The following is an 18,218-nucleotide window of genomic DNA, read 5'->3' on the forward strand; positions in this document are numbered from 1 at the left end:
CGCCACTGTGAATGCGGCAATAGTATATTGGTATCGTCACTGTGAATGTGGCAACAGTATGTTGGTATCGCCACTGCGAATGCGGCAAAGGTAAATTGATATCGCCACTATGAATGCGGCAATGGTATATTAATATCGCTACTGTGAATGCTCCAATAGTATATTATTATTGCTACTGTGAATGCGACAACAATATATTGGTATCGCCAATGTGAATGCGACAACAGTGTATTGGTATCGCTACTGTGAATGCGACAACAGTATATTGGTATCGCTACTGTGAATGTGACAACAGTATATTGGTATCGCCACTGTGAATGCGACAATAGTATATTGGTATCGCTACGGTAAATGCGACGACAGTATATTGGTATCGCCACTCTAATTGCGACAACAGTATATTGGTATCGCCACTGTGAATGCGACAACAGTATATTGGTATCGCAACTGTGAATGCGACAACAGTATATTGGTATTGCCACTGTGAATGCGACAACAGTATATTGGTATCGCCACTGTGAATGCTGCAATGGTATATTAATATTGCCACTGTGAATGCGGCAATAGTATATTGGTATCGCTACTGTGAATGCGACGACAGTATATTGGTATCGCCCCTCTAATTGCGACAACAGTATATTTGTAACGCCACTGTGAATGCGACAACAGTATATTGGTTTCGCAACTGTGAATGCGACAACAGTATATTGGTATTGCCACTGTGAATGCGACAACATTATATTGGTATCGCCATTGTGAATGTGACAACTGTTTATTGGTATCGCCACTGTGAATGCGGCAACAGTATATTCGTATCGCCACTGTGAATACGACAACAGTATATTGCTATCGCCACTGTGAATGCAACAACAGTTTATCGGTATCACCAATGTGAATGCGACAACAGAATATTGGTATCGCCGCTTTGAATACGGCAATAGTATATTGGTATCGCCATTGTGAATGCGACAACAGTATATTGGTATCGCCACTGTAAATGCGACAACAGTATATTGGCATCGTCAATGTGAATGCGACAACAGTATATTGGTATCGCCATTGTGAATGCAACAACAGTATATTCGTATCGCCAATATGAATGCGACAACAGAATATTGGTATCGCCATTGTGAATGCGACAACAGTATATTGGTATCGCCACTGTGAATGCGACAACAGTATATAGGTATCGCCATTGTCAATGCGACAACAGAATATTGGTATCGCCATTGTGAATGCGACAACAGTATATTGGTATCGCCACTGTGAATGCGACAACAGTATATGTGTATCGCCATTGTGAATGTGACAACAGTGTATTGGTATCGCCACTGTGAATGCGACAACAGTATATGGGTATCGCCATTTTGAATGCGACAACAGTGTATTTGTATCGCCACTGTGAATGCGACAACAGTACGGGTGTCGCCATTGTGAATGTGACAACAATATATTGGTATCGCCACTGTGAAATCGCCAACAGTATATTGGTATCGCCACTGTGAATACGGCAATAGTGTATTGGTATCGCCAATGAATGCGACAACAGTATGTTTGTATCCCCACTGTGAATGAGACAACAGTATATTGGTACTGCCATTGTGAATGCGGCAACAGTATATTGGTATTGCCACTGTGAATGTGGCAATGGTAAATTGATATCGCAACTATGAATGCGGCAGTGGTATTAATATCGCCACTGTGAATGCGGCAATAGTATATTGGTATCGTCACTGTGAATGTGGCAACAGTATGTTGGTATCGCCACTGCGAATGCGGCAAAGGTAAATTGATATCGCCACTATGAATGCGGCAATGGTATATTGGTATCGCCACTGTGGATGCCGCAATGGTATATTAATATCGCCACTGTGAATGCGGCAATAGTATATTGGTATCGCCACTGTGAATGCGACGACAGTATATTGGTATTGCCACTGTAAATGCGACAACAGTATATTGGCATCGCCAATATGAATGTGATAACACTTTATATTGGTATCGCCATTGTGAATGCGACAACAGTATATTGTTATCGCCACTCTGAATGCGACAACAGAATATTGGTATCGCCAATGTGAATGTGACAACAGTATATTGGTATTGCCATTGTGAATGTGGCAATGGTAAATTGATATCACCACTGTGAATGCGGCAATAGTATATTGGTATCGCTACTGTGAATGCGACGACAGTATATTGGTATTGCCACTCTAATTGCAACAACAGTATATTGGTATCGCCACTGTGAATGCGACAACAGTATATTGGTATCGCCACTGTGAATGCGACAACAGTTTATTGGTATCGCCATTGTGAATGCGACAACAGTTTATTGGTATCGCCACTGTGAATGCGGCAACAGTATATTGGTATCGCCACTCTAATTGCGACAACAGTATATTGGTATTGCCACTGTGAATGTGGCAATGGTAAATTGATATCGCAACTATAAATGCGGCAGTGGTATTAATATCGCCACTGTGAATGCGGCAATAGTATATTGGTATCGTCACTGTGAATGTGGCAACAGTATGTTGGTATCGCCACTGCGAATGCGGCAAAGGTAAATTGATATCGCCACTATGAATGCGGCAATGGTATATTAATATCGCTACTGTGAATGCTCCAATAGTATATTATTATTGCCACTGTGAATGCGACAACAATATATTGGTATCGCCAATGTGAATGCGACAACAGTGTATTGGTATCGCTACTGTGAATGCGACAACAGTATATTGGTATCGCTACTGTGAATGTGACAACAGTATATTGGTATCGCCACTGTGAATGCGACAATAGTATATTGGTATCGATACGGTAAATGCGACGACAGTATATTGGTATCGCCACTCTAATTGCGACAACAGTATATTGGTATCGCCACTGTGAATGCGACAACAGTATATTGGTATCGCAACTGTGAATGCGACAACAGTATATTGGTATTGCCACTGTGAATGCGACAACAGTATATTGGTATCGCCACTGTGAATGCTGCAATGGTATATTAATATTGCCACTGTGAATGCGGCAATAGTATATTGGTATCGCTACTGTGAATGCGACGACAGTATATTGGTATCGCCCCTCTAATTGCGACAACAGTATATTTGTAACGCCACTGTGAATGCGACAACAGTATATTGGTTTCGCAACTGTGAATGCGACAACAGTATATTGGTATTGCCACTGTGAATGCGACAACATTATATTGGTATCGCCATTGTGAATGTGACAACTGTTTATTGGTATCGCCACTGTGAATGCGGCAACAGTATATTCGTATCGCCACTGTGAATACGACAACAGTATATTGCTATCGCCACTGTGAATGCAACAACAGTTTATCGGTATCACCAATGTGAATGCGACAACAGAATATTGGTATCGCCGCTTTGAATACGGCAATAGTATATTGGTATCGCCATTGTGAATGCGACAACAGTATATTGGTATCGCCACTGTAAATGCGACAACAGTATATTGGCATCGTCAATGTGAATGCGACAACAGTATATTGGTATCGCCATTGTGAATGCAACAACAGTATATTCGTATCGCCAATATGAACGCGACAACAGAATATTGGTATCGCCATTGTGAATGCGACAACAGTATATTGGTATCGCCACTGTGAATGCGACAACAGTATATAGGTATCGCCATTGTCAATGCGACAACAGAATATTGGTATCGCCATTGTGAATGCGACAACAGTATATTGGTATCGCCACTGTGAATGCGACAACAGTATATTGCTATCGCCACTGTGAATGCAACAACAGTTTATCGGTATCACCAATGTGAATGCGACAACAGAATATTGGTATCGCCGCTTTGAATACGGCAATAGTATATTGGTATCGCCATTGTGAATGCGACAACAGTATATTGGTATCGCCACTGTAAATGCGACAACAGTATATTGGCATCGTCAATGTGAATGCGACAACAGTATATTGGTATCGCCATTGTGAATGCAACAACAGTATATTCGTATCGCCAATATGAACGCGACAACAGAATATTGGTATCGCCATTGTGAATGCGACAACAGTATATTGGTATCGCCACTGTGAATGCGACAACAGTATATAGGTATCGCCATTGTCAATGCGACAACAGAATATTGGTATCGCCATTGTGAATGCGACAACAGTATATTGGTATCGCCACTGTGAATGCGACAACAGTATATGTGTATCGCCATTGTGAATGTGACAACAGTGTATTGGTATCGCCACTGTGAATGCGACAACAGTATATGGGTATCGCCATTGTGAATGCGACAACAGTGTATTTGTATCGCCACTGTGAATGCGACAACAGTACGGGTGTCGCCATTGTGAATGTGACAACAATATATTGGTATCGCCACTGTGAAATCGCCAACAGTATATTGGTATCGCCACTGTGAATACGGCAATAGTGTATTGGTATCGCCAATGAATGCGACAACAGTATGTTGGTATCCCCACTGTGAATGAGACAACAGTATATTGGTACTGCCATTGTGAATGCGGCAACAGTATATTGGTATTGCCACTGTGAATGTGGCAATGGTAAATTGATATCGCAACTATGAATGCGGCAGTGGTATTAATATCGCCACTGTGAATGCGGCAATAGTATATTGGTATCGTCACTGTGAATGTGGCAACAGTATGTTGGTATCGCCACTGCGAATGCGGCAAAGGTAAATTGATATCGCCACTATGAATGCGGCAATGGTATATTGGTATCGCCACTGTGGATGCCGCAATGGTATATTAATATCGCCACTGTGAATGCGGCAATAGTATATTGGTATCGCCACTGTGAATGCGACGACAGTATATTGGTATTGCCACTGTAAATGCGACAACAGTATATTGGCATCGCCAATATGAATGTGATAACACTTTATATTGGTATCGCCATTGTGAATGCGACAACAGTATATTGTTATCGCCACTCTGAATGCGACAACAGAATATTGGTATCGCCAATGTGAATGTGACAACAGTATATTGGTATTGCCATTGTGAATGTGGCAATGGTAAATTGATATCACCACTGTGAATGCGGCAATAGTATATTGGTATCGCTACTGTGAATGCGACGACAGTATATTGGTATTGCCACTCTAATTGCAACAACAGTATATTGGTATCGCCACTGTGAATGCGACAACAGTATATTGGTATCGCCACTGTGAATGCGACAACAGTTTATTGGTATCGCCATTGTGAATGCGACAACAGTTTATTGGTATCGCCACTGTGAATGCGGCAACAGTATATTGGTATCGCCACTCTAATTGCGACAACAGTATATTGGTATCGGCACTGTGAATGTGGCAATGGTGAATTGATATCGCCACTATGAATGCGGCAATTGTATATTAATATCGCTACTGTGAATGCGACAACAGTATATTGGTATCGCCACTGTGAATGCGACAACAGTATATTGGTATCACCACTGTGAATGCAACAACAGTATATCGGTATCGCCAATGTGAATGCGACAACAGAATATTGGTATCGCCGCTTTGAATACGGCAATATTATATTGGTATCGCCATTGTGAATGCGACAACAGTATATTGATATCGCCACTGTAAATGCGACAACAGTATATTGGCATCGTCAATGTGAATGCGACAACAGTATATTGTTATCGCCATTGTGAATGCAACAACAGTATATTCGTATCGCCAATGTGAATGCGACAACAGAATATTGGTATCGCCATTGTGAATGCGACAACAGTATATTGGTATCGCCACTGTGAATGCGACACCAGTATATAGGTATCGCCATTGTCAATGCGACAACAGAATATTGGTATCGCCATTGTGAATGGGACAACCGTATATTGGTATCGCCACTCTGAATGCGACAACAGTATATGGGTATCGCCATTGTGAATGCGACAACAGTGTATTGGTATCGCCACTGTGAATGCGACAACAGTACGGGTATCGCCATTGTCAATGTGATAACAGTATATTGGTATCGCCATTGTGAATGCGACAACAGTATATTGGTATCGCCACTGTGAATGCGACACCAGTATATAGGTATCGCCATTGTCAATGCGACAACAGAATATTGGTATCGCCATTGTGAATGCGACAACCGTATATTGGTATCGCCACTGTGAATGCGACAACAGTATATGGGTATCGCCATTGTGAATGCGACAACAGTGTATTGGTATCGCCACTGTGAATGCGACAACAGTACGGGTATCGCCATTGTCAATGTGATAACAGTATATTAGTATCGCCACTGTGAATATGGCAATAGTATATCGGTATCGCCACTGTGAATTCGTCAACAGTATGTTGGTATTCCCACTGTGAATGAGGCAACAGTATATTGGTATCGCCACTGCGAATGCGGCAATGGTAAATTAATATCGCCACTATGAATGCGGCAACAGTATATTGGTATCGCCACTGCGAATGCGGCAATGGTAAATTAATATCGCCACTATGAATGCGGCAACAGTATATTGGTATCGCCAATGTGAATGCGACAACAGTATATTGGTATTGCCACTGTAAATGCGGCAATGGTATATTGGTATCGCTACTGTGAATGCGACGACAGTATATTGGTATCGCCACTCTAATTGCGACAGCAGTATATTGGTATCGGCACTGTGAATGTGGCAATGGTGAATTGATATCGCCACTATGAATGCGGCAATGGTATATTAATATCGCTACTGTGAATGCTCCAATAGTATATTATTATCGCCAATGTGAATGCGACAACAATATATTGGTATCGCTACTGTGAATGCGACGACAGTATATTGGTATTGTCACTGTGAATGCGACAACAGTATATTGGTATCGCTACTGTGAATGTGACAACAGTATATTGGTATCGCCACTGTGAATGCGACAATAGTATATTGGTGTCGCTATTGTGAATGCGACGACAGTATATTGGTATCGCCACTCTAATTGCGACAATATACTGTTGTCGCAATTATTATCGCCACTGTGAATGCGACAACAGAATATTGGTATCGCAACTGTGAATGCGACAACAGTATATTGGTTTTGCCACTGTGAATGCGACAACAGTATATTGGTATTGCCACTGTGAATGCGACAACAGTATATTGGTATCGCCATTGTGAATGCGACAACAGTATATTGGTATCGCCACTGTGAATGCGGCAATAGTATATTCGTATCGCCACTGTGAATGCGAGAACAGTATATTGGTATCGCCACTGTGAATGCAACAACAGTATATCGGTATCGCAAATGTGAATGCGACAACAGAATATTGGTATCGCCAATGTGAATGCGACAACAGAATATTGGTATCGCCACTTTGAATACGGCAATAGTATATTGGTATCGCCATTGTGAATGCGACAACAGTATATTGGTATCGCCACTGTAAATGCGTCAATAAACGGTTATAAATGAGAATAACCACGTCCCGAAGCTCTTCGTTCAATAAATATTGTTGTTGTTATTATCGACTTTTCATCTTACTTGGGAATTAGGTGAAAGGTACGTTTATATATGTATCATAACTTGCGCTGTTGTGATTTCATAAAACATGACTCTTGAACGATTTAACGTGAAACCTACACTGGTACTAAGGTAAATCTCATAAAAAAGGTGCATCCTCAAATCTAGGCGGCCCCACTACATGTTTGCCATAATATTCAAATGCCAAACAATAAAATCATTACAAAATAGGATTACACGGAATAATAACATAAATAAATGTCAATCTGTTGGATAATTATGAGAGTATTCAATTTACAACTTATTGGTTTTATGTCAGGATGCTGCGTAACGCCCGTTATTAAGGTCAGAAATGTGGCACGTATTACTGGAGCACATCATATGTTTAAGATAGACACATTATCACATTTACTACGCTAAAATATACTCCTCTATTGTATGCGTTTAAATTCCGTGTAAACAAACATTGTATTTTATACGCGTCATGTACGTCACATGGGAGCCATAGGACGCGGTACATTTCACATTCATAGTATGTTGTAATTTTTGTGAAAAACACAATTTAGTAGACGCCCATTCAGCCTTCGCTGACAACTGAGCTATGGTGAGCATGTCACAATATATAATTATACACATATTCAGAATCTCAAAAAAAAATTATTTGTGTTAAAAAATAATGAACTCATAACTATGACCGATAAAATAAAACAACGTTATGAGGCGATTTTGCACGTGATTATAAAACATGTGGCTACGCTGTGAGATGGTGATAAGACAGCGCTGATCTTACTAATACACTCACACACCGAGCAATAAACCTATCGTCCGTCATTCACAGAGGGTACCATTGACTGTGTGTGTTTGCATGACGGCATGCAACGCATTCATGCTAACACTTAATTATAATGAGTCTGGCGTGGCTCATTAAAGACAACTTGGCGATGTCGATCAATTATTTAATTAACTATACCTTTGTGTCAATATTTTAACATTTATTTGCCCCGTAATTGGAAATTAAAGAGCATGTTTATCCTAAACACTCGTGTTTTGATACTACATCGATTTTAGCGACCATATAAAGAAATTCGCGACATTATTAGTTTGTAATAAAATCCCATCTTATTTGTAAACAATTTACTTTCACTGAATTTCAATTTTATATCTCGAAATACGCATAAATAACTGTGTGCCATGGATTTGTGTTGTGTAGAAATAGTCTACTCCAATACCATTACTAAGCTAATGAATCATGAGCTAGAATTGCGTGGCTTTAAGTTGGGATAAATCCGTCATTTTCAACGAAAAGCTAGGGAGTTAATCTGTACGTGAGTCAAAATTGATGGGGCTCCTTAGTATGTGTGGAGCTAAGCATCTCAAATAGCTCACATGACGTAGGAAATTGTAAACTAGATGAATGCGATTTGGGGCATCCTATGAATGTTATGGAGATAACACACGCATTGCCAAGCTACGTTTATGTTATTTTATTAGTTGGAGCATCGCAATAGCTTTGTGTTATTGTATGATGAAAATAATTGTATATATGTATTCTGAGAACAGAAGGGATGTGACATATTACATATGTTGTTTTATGTTCAGTACAAGCTACCATTTACACGTGCTTTTGCATCCATCTAAAGTATTTTGAAATCTATTACTACACTGTAAACTATACTACCAATGTGATCACGTACGTGTAAATTAATACAGGAAAACATTTATAACTGCACTTTCAACCCAACACTTCAATTCAGTATTAACTTACGATATATACTTGAGAACCAAAATGCTAGTTTTGCATAGCTGGAATAATTTCAGAATTAAAATGAAATCATGTATTTTTGTACAATTCTTTACGCTTTTTATAAAATGTCATTTATTTATATGACCACCTTCACCAATGTATTAAAGGTACAGCTGATAATCAGACATGTGAATGGATGAACAAAGATTTGAATGAATGAATCGAGAAGCACTTTGTTCGCTTGGCTGGACGACCTTATGAATTATTTTGCCACAACTGCCACATCACACAGTACTATAATACACCGATTTCCATGTACATTTCATAGTTCTCGTACCGGTCTTAACACAGGTCGCATAAAACAGTTTCAATATTTTTTTTATTTTAGTCATGGTGGTCATTGAATTTTTTGATTTTTAGTCACGTGGTCACTGTAATCTTTGTAATTTACATTCTGGCGTGAAGTGAAAGATAGACAATTTGAGACGTTTGTTTTTTTATTTTATACTCTCTGAAAATAACGTAGACACACATGATAATTCTGTGTGAATGTAAATCTGACTTATTTGGTGATATCAAATATTCATACATGATATATTCTTCTAGACGAGCACTTTTACTAGAAAGACTAATAGAAGCCATGCATCATTCACGTTATTAGATTACCGTTTTACTGAAATGCACGAGTGATTGAACATAGAAATATTTTGTTTGCATTACGTTCATTAGTAGTATGTAATCTAGTGAATAGGAAATCCCCTAGGCAACCAATCAAGTCAGGTGACTCGTACATCTTGTTATTGTTATTTGATTACATTGAAGGACAGTCATTGGGTGTGATCTTTTAAAATGTAATCACCAGTGACAGCCTCGTTCCCAAGACGTTTGCTAAGTATTATGTCTTATCCAAGTGCTGGTAAAATTGGTAATTAGGGCAACCAATTTGGAGGAGATTGCGCGTATATATATGAATTTTTCCAGTAGTGCTTTTGTGATTATTCGATTTTCGCGCAAACGGTTTATTGGTTAATTCAAGTGAATGGTATAGTTTATTTTACGATCTGATACAATTTGACACGATATGTTATAGTACGGCACGGTACGATACGATATAATAACGATATGATAGGATAGGATAGGATAGGATAGGATAGGATAGGATAGGATAGGATAGGATAGAATAGGATAGGATAGGATAGGATAGGATAGGATAGGATAGGATAGGATAGGATAGGATAGGATAGGATAGGATAGGATACGATGGGATGGGATGGGATGGGATGGGATGGGATGGGATGGGATGGGATGGATGGGATGGGATGGGATGGGATGGGATGGGATGGGATGGGTTGGGATGGGATGGGATGGGATGGGATGGGATGGGATAGGATAGGATAGGATAGGATAGGATAGGATAGGACAGGACAGGACAGGACAGGACAGGACAGGACAGGACAGGGGAGGAGAGGATAGGGTAGGGTAGGGTAGGGTATGGTAGGGTAGGGTAGGGTAGGGTAGGGTAGGGTAGGGTAGGGTAGGGTAGGGTAGGGTAGGGTAAGATAGGATAGGATAGGATAGGATATGATAGGATAGGATAGGATAGGATAGGATAGGATAGGATAGGATAGGATAGGACAGGACAGGACAGGACAGGACAGGACAGGACAGGATAGGATGCGTACCCCCATGAAATATTCATCAACCAATTATGTGATGCAATTCATTTTAATGTGAATATTTCACAATATTTTATTCCAGCTACAAATTGTTTTAATCAATTTTGAGTTAATAACTAGTTCCAGTAAGTTGGACAATCAGTCTCCTATTTTTCTGGGAAAAGTAAAGTTCAGGTCTGATAAAATTGTTTTGATTGTTGAGATGTATTTATTTAACAAAATTTAAACGTTGTTGTTTTAACATGCATGTAACACGCCCTGGTAATGTGGCGGGCATCTTTGATTTCCCCCCAAAATTCACCTCGTGGATCAATTTTTAAGCTTGTATGAAAAAGTTCACTTACTTGTGAATAACTCGGTTACAAGTAACGGATAATCATTTGACTCGACGAAAATTGTGAATTGGTGATATCGGACAAAATGTTGCATTGTGATTCTATTGCTAGATTGCTACAGTGGGGTTAGAATTTATTTTGCGTCCTCCCAATTACATTTTAGATATGCAAACGTTATGAAATATACTGGTGCAATCTACAAATCTCCATTGAAAAAGTCCGATAATTAGTCATATAGGTAAATGACTCTTTCATTATTGAAATGGTGTGCTTATGAAATTTGTCCGCTGATTGATAGTTGACTTTGATTGAAGGCTGTTTGCAGAATTTTGATGACAGAAGAGAAGTATATTACCTAACGGTGATAATATATTGTGTGTTAGTGATTACTGTATCAGACTTCCAGGTAAGCCAGAATTAGTAGAACTGTCATAACGAAGAGTCATGTCTAGAGTTCTTGATGATGTACTGTCTGCAGGGAATCCATTCGTACCGGTGCTGTCATTCATAGTGTTTTTGCTTTGACAATGATTGCATGAATATTTTGAAATATGTATGTTTCATATGGCTAGGTCAAATGTCATCCTGTTAATGCCATTGGTGATCAACTAGGGGATCACGATACATAGAAAGATTAAGTCTTTTGAGTATGACGAAAGAGGACACTGAATGGGACTTTTTGCTATGAAGCATGCTAAGGACAACAAAGGGCAGAATAACGTGTGTTTTGCAATGTTCGAGGAATGTGTTAGTGTAGCGTACATGGCCATTACAGAGAAACGTATGGTACTCGGTATACGTGTGGTGACTTTTAATGTGTAGTAACATTTTTACTCGGGCTACTAGAGCATTCACAAAGGGTAATCAATGAATGTTCATGTTCAAAATTGTTCTCATTAATACACCCACTTGTATAAAACGCGGGGTTCAAACCATCAACACAGATCTCCAAACAAGAAATCATTCACTGATAGTTGATGTTCTTTATTTCAAACTTGGTCCATATTTACCAGAATGAACAAATAGTACAATCATCGATGATGATGTGAATATCCAGTTTGCAAATCCAAGCCCTATGTGGCAGCATGCGCCGAAATAGTACATGAAGCAAAGTATAAAATGTGTGTTAGTACACATTATCGAATTATTGTATTCAGCGTGAATTGTAATGCTTAATGAATGAGTAGTGTTGCAAACTAGGCAGTATTATGTATGGCATAAAGGAAATTTAGCTGATCGATTCAAATAGATGATATTTCACAGAGAATTATCCTCATATGCTGTTATTCATACATGCAGCTAATATATATGGATTATCGGATATATATTACCATGCAATATGTGTCGTAAATATTGTCATGATAATGTCCTGTGGGGTTAGGATCAAGTCTGATGTCCATGCCCACGAGTGTCAACGTGCTCAAGTGCAGGCCAGGCATCTAAGAGACAGGTTGTCGATAGTCACCGAATGCATACTAAATAAATTATGTTTACTTAACTGAGTACTGGACTTTATTTGTGTGCAGAATTATATTTTCTGAGATTCGAATTGCGCATGTCCAACTAGTCATTGTAACAGCTATTCACTAAAAGCTAAACAAGCTGTTTTAATAATGCAACGTGTCACAACAGAGAGCGTGTCTGCTTACAACACAGAGCCGCATTTGCCAATCTTGTGTTTCATGTTTATGTGTTTGTACATGTGCCTGTGTTTTTGGTTATAATAGCAATATTGCTTTTCAAATCAGGAGATAATGTTAAGCAATCAAGTCACAAGTACCCAATTTTCGAACTTAACACTATTGATCTAAGGTCGATAGGTCATATTTAATTATTCATTCAGTTACTGCTAACCATCTATACATCTCATTTCCTGGTTATATACACCTGGTATTACCTGCATATGTTCGTAGAAGCGTTTAACAACGTCATATCATATCAATTTGCAACCCGGTTCGACATTGAATCAACCGCCCCATATAGCGTGAATTCTTGCCTAAAACACGTTATCACCATGCATGTTAATCATGCAGATTACTCGTGTTGAGTCAAGTATATATACAAAGCAAAATTTGATACGCCAAAAAAAAACTGTCAACAAGAAAACTGATTGGTCTGTTTGTTGGGCGTTAAGGTTGGGTAGCCAATCAGGCACAATTTTGTAAATAGCTTCGCATTGACTCAAATTCTCAGTTTTACTATGACAGAGATTTGAAAAAATAACAAGGTGCCGTTGAAGTGAACTCTGGTGCCCAATAGGCGTCATACATAAATACATATTCACCGTTGCCAACTAATTATTCTGTCAATCAACTTACTCATTAATTAATTCAGAAATTTATTTATTCACAACCAATCGTTGTAACTTGGATAAGTTCGGTCACTTATAATCTCAATTCCAGTGACTTTCTTATCTGTTCGGCTTTCCACGTGATGTTTTATCTTTTGCATTGATCCTATTCTAACGCATCTTCTCAAGAAGATGTAACCCAACAGCAAATCTCTTATCATAGCTGTTATCGACATCCCGCTCCAACATGTAACCGTCAGAGATACATTCACTATATCTTATTTTCACCCAGAAAACTGCAAGTGAATCATGAATACATACCAACTCATTTACAACTAAACTCGTGAAAAGTAAGACTCATTGGATCAAATGAACATCTCATCGTCCGAATAAACAAGCAGTTATATATCATATAAGCTATGTCCTCAAGGTGCGAGTTCTCTACGGTATTCTGATCGAGAAACACATTATGTTACTTAATCCGTAATCGAATTTCTCACAAACAGCCTTGGAACTATCAATCATTCACTATCAATGAAATAACCTGTGTAACCTATAGGTCAGTACGCTATTCGTTACTCTTCAGCATCACAAACTTATAGATGTTGGTTGGATAACCGAAGTCCTGCTCATCAATTTCCAAATTATCGAAGCTGTGAGCGGTTAGAACGCCGATGTCAATGATAGGAAGATAGAGGTTTTCTTGTAATGGATTATAAAGAATGTATTCCCTTAGCATTAGAAATCTTGTTGTCATGGTATTCTATCGGGCTTCTTTCAACACATCCTAAAATGTATTTCACAATTCGTGAATGAGATAAACTCTACGATACCCAAAACTTAGATAAGATCGAGTTATATTTGTACAAAAAAACATCTTACCGGGTGTTTCTTCAGAAACCGTATTTCATTATATTTTTATTGTTCCCATGACAGTAAAATTTCGTAACGAATAAATGCTAACTTTTTAAAATATAAATCCTAGGCTATACAAGAATCTTACCGTGTTTTTTTTATGTTTTCATAAAAGCTTTATAAATAAAATGTCGTAAAACAGCTTGCGTGGCCGCCATCTTGGTTGTTATTATTCCTCGTTAGCGAAATATATTAGTTATTTTTGTCTTGGATAATCCCGCATAATTAGCTATAGTAGAGTAGTTCCCACAATACACCACGGTAGTACCAAAATCAATGTTATACTGGACTATTTCTACTATCATGTTGTTGTATATCGCATTTATATAGGATAATATATGAATAAAATGTGTGCCGACCTTTACTCGACTTAAATATACCATGCGTATTCGTCATGCTTCATTTACACTAATATAATATGTTGACTGGGTTTAATCACGAACAATTAGTATAATCATAGAAAACATAGCAGGCAATCAATGACACGGAATATATAATTATTTGCTTTAACAAAACCGATTATACAATACTTGTCCTATTACTTCAACACATAGTAGCTGGTAGTAGCTCCAACTTGAGGTTACAGCTACTGCTCCGAATCATGGCATGACAGGGGACCAGCACAAATGGTCAATACTCATTACTGGGCCTCCAACACGGATTTAGAATTATACTTGTATATAATTGTTGTATATATTCTTTTCATGAAAAGGGACAGGCAAGAGTGTTAATATCAATTTCAGTATTTCTCATATTATAAGACCATATTTATTCGACGAATGAAAATTGATTTTTTATAAATGCTTTATATATGATAGTGTGCATATAAGGCGAGTGATTGTTATTATACATGGCGTGAGTTACACGCAGCCAGTGATATGACATCAGTTACATTTCCATGTATTGTCGACAATCTTGAGAACCACTAGGAACTCATTAAACTTTATCTCCAGAAGCAGCTATAAAACCATAATGTGACAATATAATGGAGCCGTGATCGATGGGTTGTTCTCAGACTGACCTTTAACACGACTCCGTTTCATCCATCCATGTTGTTAGCCAAGCGTGTTTATCAGATGGTAGAACAAATATCGCAAAGGAGGACTCGTTTAATTTAGCCCTAATATGTCGGTGAATGCTGGCAGTAGATTCAATCGTGTAGAGTAATGCTGGAATGTGGCCATTGAAGTAGAATTAAATGCTATTATCAATACTATTGTTGTATTCTTGTACTTGTTTACGTGGTATTTTTGTAATGTTGTGTTAATTATTATTATTATATTGCTGTTTTCGTCTTGCATACTAGTTGGCCATGAATCATCAAGTGTTATTGTCTTTACTTCGATGTGCATTGCATTCGAGTTATCGCATTCTTGTCTTGACTAAATCTCACATTCTTCTTTGGGAAGATTGTTGATGTACAATTTAACATTTTGTTTATCGTGGTTCAGTTGTATATCATAAATGGAACATTCAAAGATATGTGACATTGTTCTGCTCTATGGGCGTTGGGCAGACAGACTACGCATCATATACCTCGCACCGTGTCGTGTTCTATGTGGGCTTCCTGTGACGCATACAATGTGTGTACATTACGTGTTCACACGAATTTAGAACACGCTACACGGGGTCTGACATGCTTTACACCACAGTTGGATGAAATGTTTAGCAAAATAAATATCATGTCCGCTTGACCTTCCCTCAAATTATTATTTCTGATTAATTATTTGTCTGTCAATCACGAGTCTGTGATTTAAGTGCTACCCGATAGTTACGTCCAGCTGCGCCCTGAGGAATAGTTCCAGCACAATGTTAACGATGTCAGTCGCATTTGATAAGAGATGTCGGGTCTCAGAACAACGCCTCAAATATGAAAATGCATAAATATGTGGTAAAGATACCCGTAGTGAGCCTCTAGCTGTATGTAAACTGATATACAAACTGTGAAGGTTTCAATGGGACAGGTTAGATGTGTTGTTTAGAAACGTTGCATTTTTAATTCATGGATTAATGCAAGTTACAAAGAACAAATATCCAAATGTCAATAAGATGGGTGAAATTTTAGAATGAGTTTAGAATGTTTTTTGGCAATCGTGCTGTCAGGGGGACGATACATAAAAATGAATGCCGAATGAGAATGAAAGCACTCTGTTATAGTATAATGAAATTTGCTAATATTTAGGGTAAACTATCGGTAAAAGATGTAGTGGATGGCAGACAAAGGATGCGTACCACGGATATTACAACTATCTCTTTGTCTCTCCGCTAGATAAATACGATTTTTATCAAAATTATACTGTCAATCATCATTGCCTTCTCTATATGACGTCATAACACGCAAGTATACACCACACTTTATATTACTACTGTTCTGCGCAGCGTAATTAAACACACATTTAAAATTTAATGCATCAAGCAGTCTATAGTAATTATAGAATATAGCGCTATTGAAAACAATGGTTATATCATTAATATTAAATTGCAAGTGATATCATTTACGTCTGAGTAGTTTCAGACCAGTTACTGTCCATAGACCATCACAATCGATAAACTATATAACACTTACTGTTGGTGCACATTCGCCACAGTCCGATGTGTTCGTGGATGGCTGTCTCGTTTTCAGATCCCTCCTCCCCTGCCAGCTGTTTTTCTTTGTAGCTCACGTCCTTGGTATTAATCCAAAAATCGGTGGACAACGCTATAGCCAGCATGATAGCCGAAGATGATTTAGACAAACACGTCAAGAGCATCAACAGCCGCCTTCTGTTACACGAACGAGCCATGCCACTGAAGCAAATATATGTTCCCAATGATCGGGCATCTGGCAATAAAAGCTCGGGAAAAACTCGGGAATTGTGGTCTTTTAAACCTAAATGCAGAACTCAGTTACGCGTATACTCTGGAACAGTGAAGGCTCTGTGTGACTTCTATACATTGGCTTCGTAATTACGTAGCCGAGACAGCGAGTTCCCTCAGCCAAGCTACATCACCACCTGGCAGGTCTTAGTAACACACACCCGTAATGTCTGACGCAAAATATTGTCATCGACTACAGCTCGCAAAAGGTAGCGTGATTCAAGGTATCGTCGAGTACGTGGGAAGGTCTTACGCCGTGCCGTTCTCCGTGTTACCGTGTACATATGAGGCGAGATTCACGTGTACTCGACCGATACATTAACATAAATTACAACGACTTCCTGAAGCGAAACAACGCGGAGAAAACATGGATATTCATTATATGGCCATCAACGATTTAATAGTTTTAATGATTTAATTTCCTCCTCGAAGAATCTAACCAATCCCGAATCACATAATTTGCGATCAGACTCGTATTCTAATATGGGAGGTGGCAATGCAACACACGTAGCCAATAGAGGTGTAGTTATTTAAAGCGCGGTGGTCGTCGCGCAGCACGTGTTCGAATTTCATGTAAATAAACAATGTATTTCACACGCGTTGTATACGTCGCCATGACTCCCATATCAAACAGAACGCAGCGCGACGACCACCGCCCTTTAAGGACTGTTTTCTCCGCTTCGATATAAATAATAACATTCCTGATTAGATAACGCAATAATAAAAAGTACCATTCGATTTCCATTCTATACTGATTGTAAACACCATTGAACCCCTTAAAACTTCACACACGAAGTGATAGAAATATTTTCTTTCGCAAATATAGAGCGCACGATACTACACGTACGCGTTAATGCTATATCGTAGCCGCTGATTACATTATAATCGAACTCTGAATAACTCAGTCAAG

The 18,218-nt window shown here is 38.8% G+C and overlaps 1 protein-coding gene across 1 annotated transcript in view; it reads right to left on the minus strand.

Moving 5' to 3' along the window:
* LOC102809656 (voltage-dependent calcium channel gamma-7 subunit-like) overlaps nucleotides 1–17,560 on the minus strand; it is a 213,708-nt gene extending 196,148 nt beyond the window's left edge. The window contains exon 1 of the mRNA XM_085503015.1: nucleotides 17,019–17,560. Within this exon, the coding sequence (XP_085359141.1) occupies nucleotides 17,019–17,235 (217 nt within the window). The 5' untranslated portion in view covers nucleotides 17,236–17,560. The remainder of the gene's footprint in view (nucleotides 1–17,018) is intronic.
* Nucleotides 17,561–18,218: the final 658 nt, after the last annotated feature.

The sequence above is a fragment of the Saccoglossus kowalevskii genome, chromosome 8, assembly GCF_978046115.1.
Source record: "Saccoglossus kowalevskii chromosome 8, keSacKowa6.1, whole genome shotgun sequence".
NCBI lineage: Eukaryota > Metazoa > Hemichordata > Enteropneusta > Harrimaniidae > Saccoglossus > Saccoglossus kowalevskii.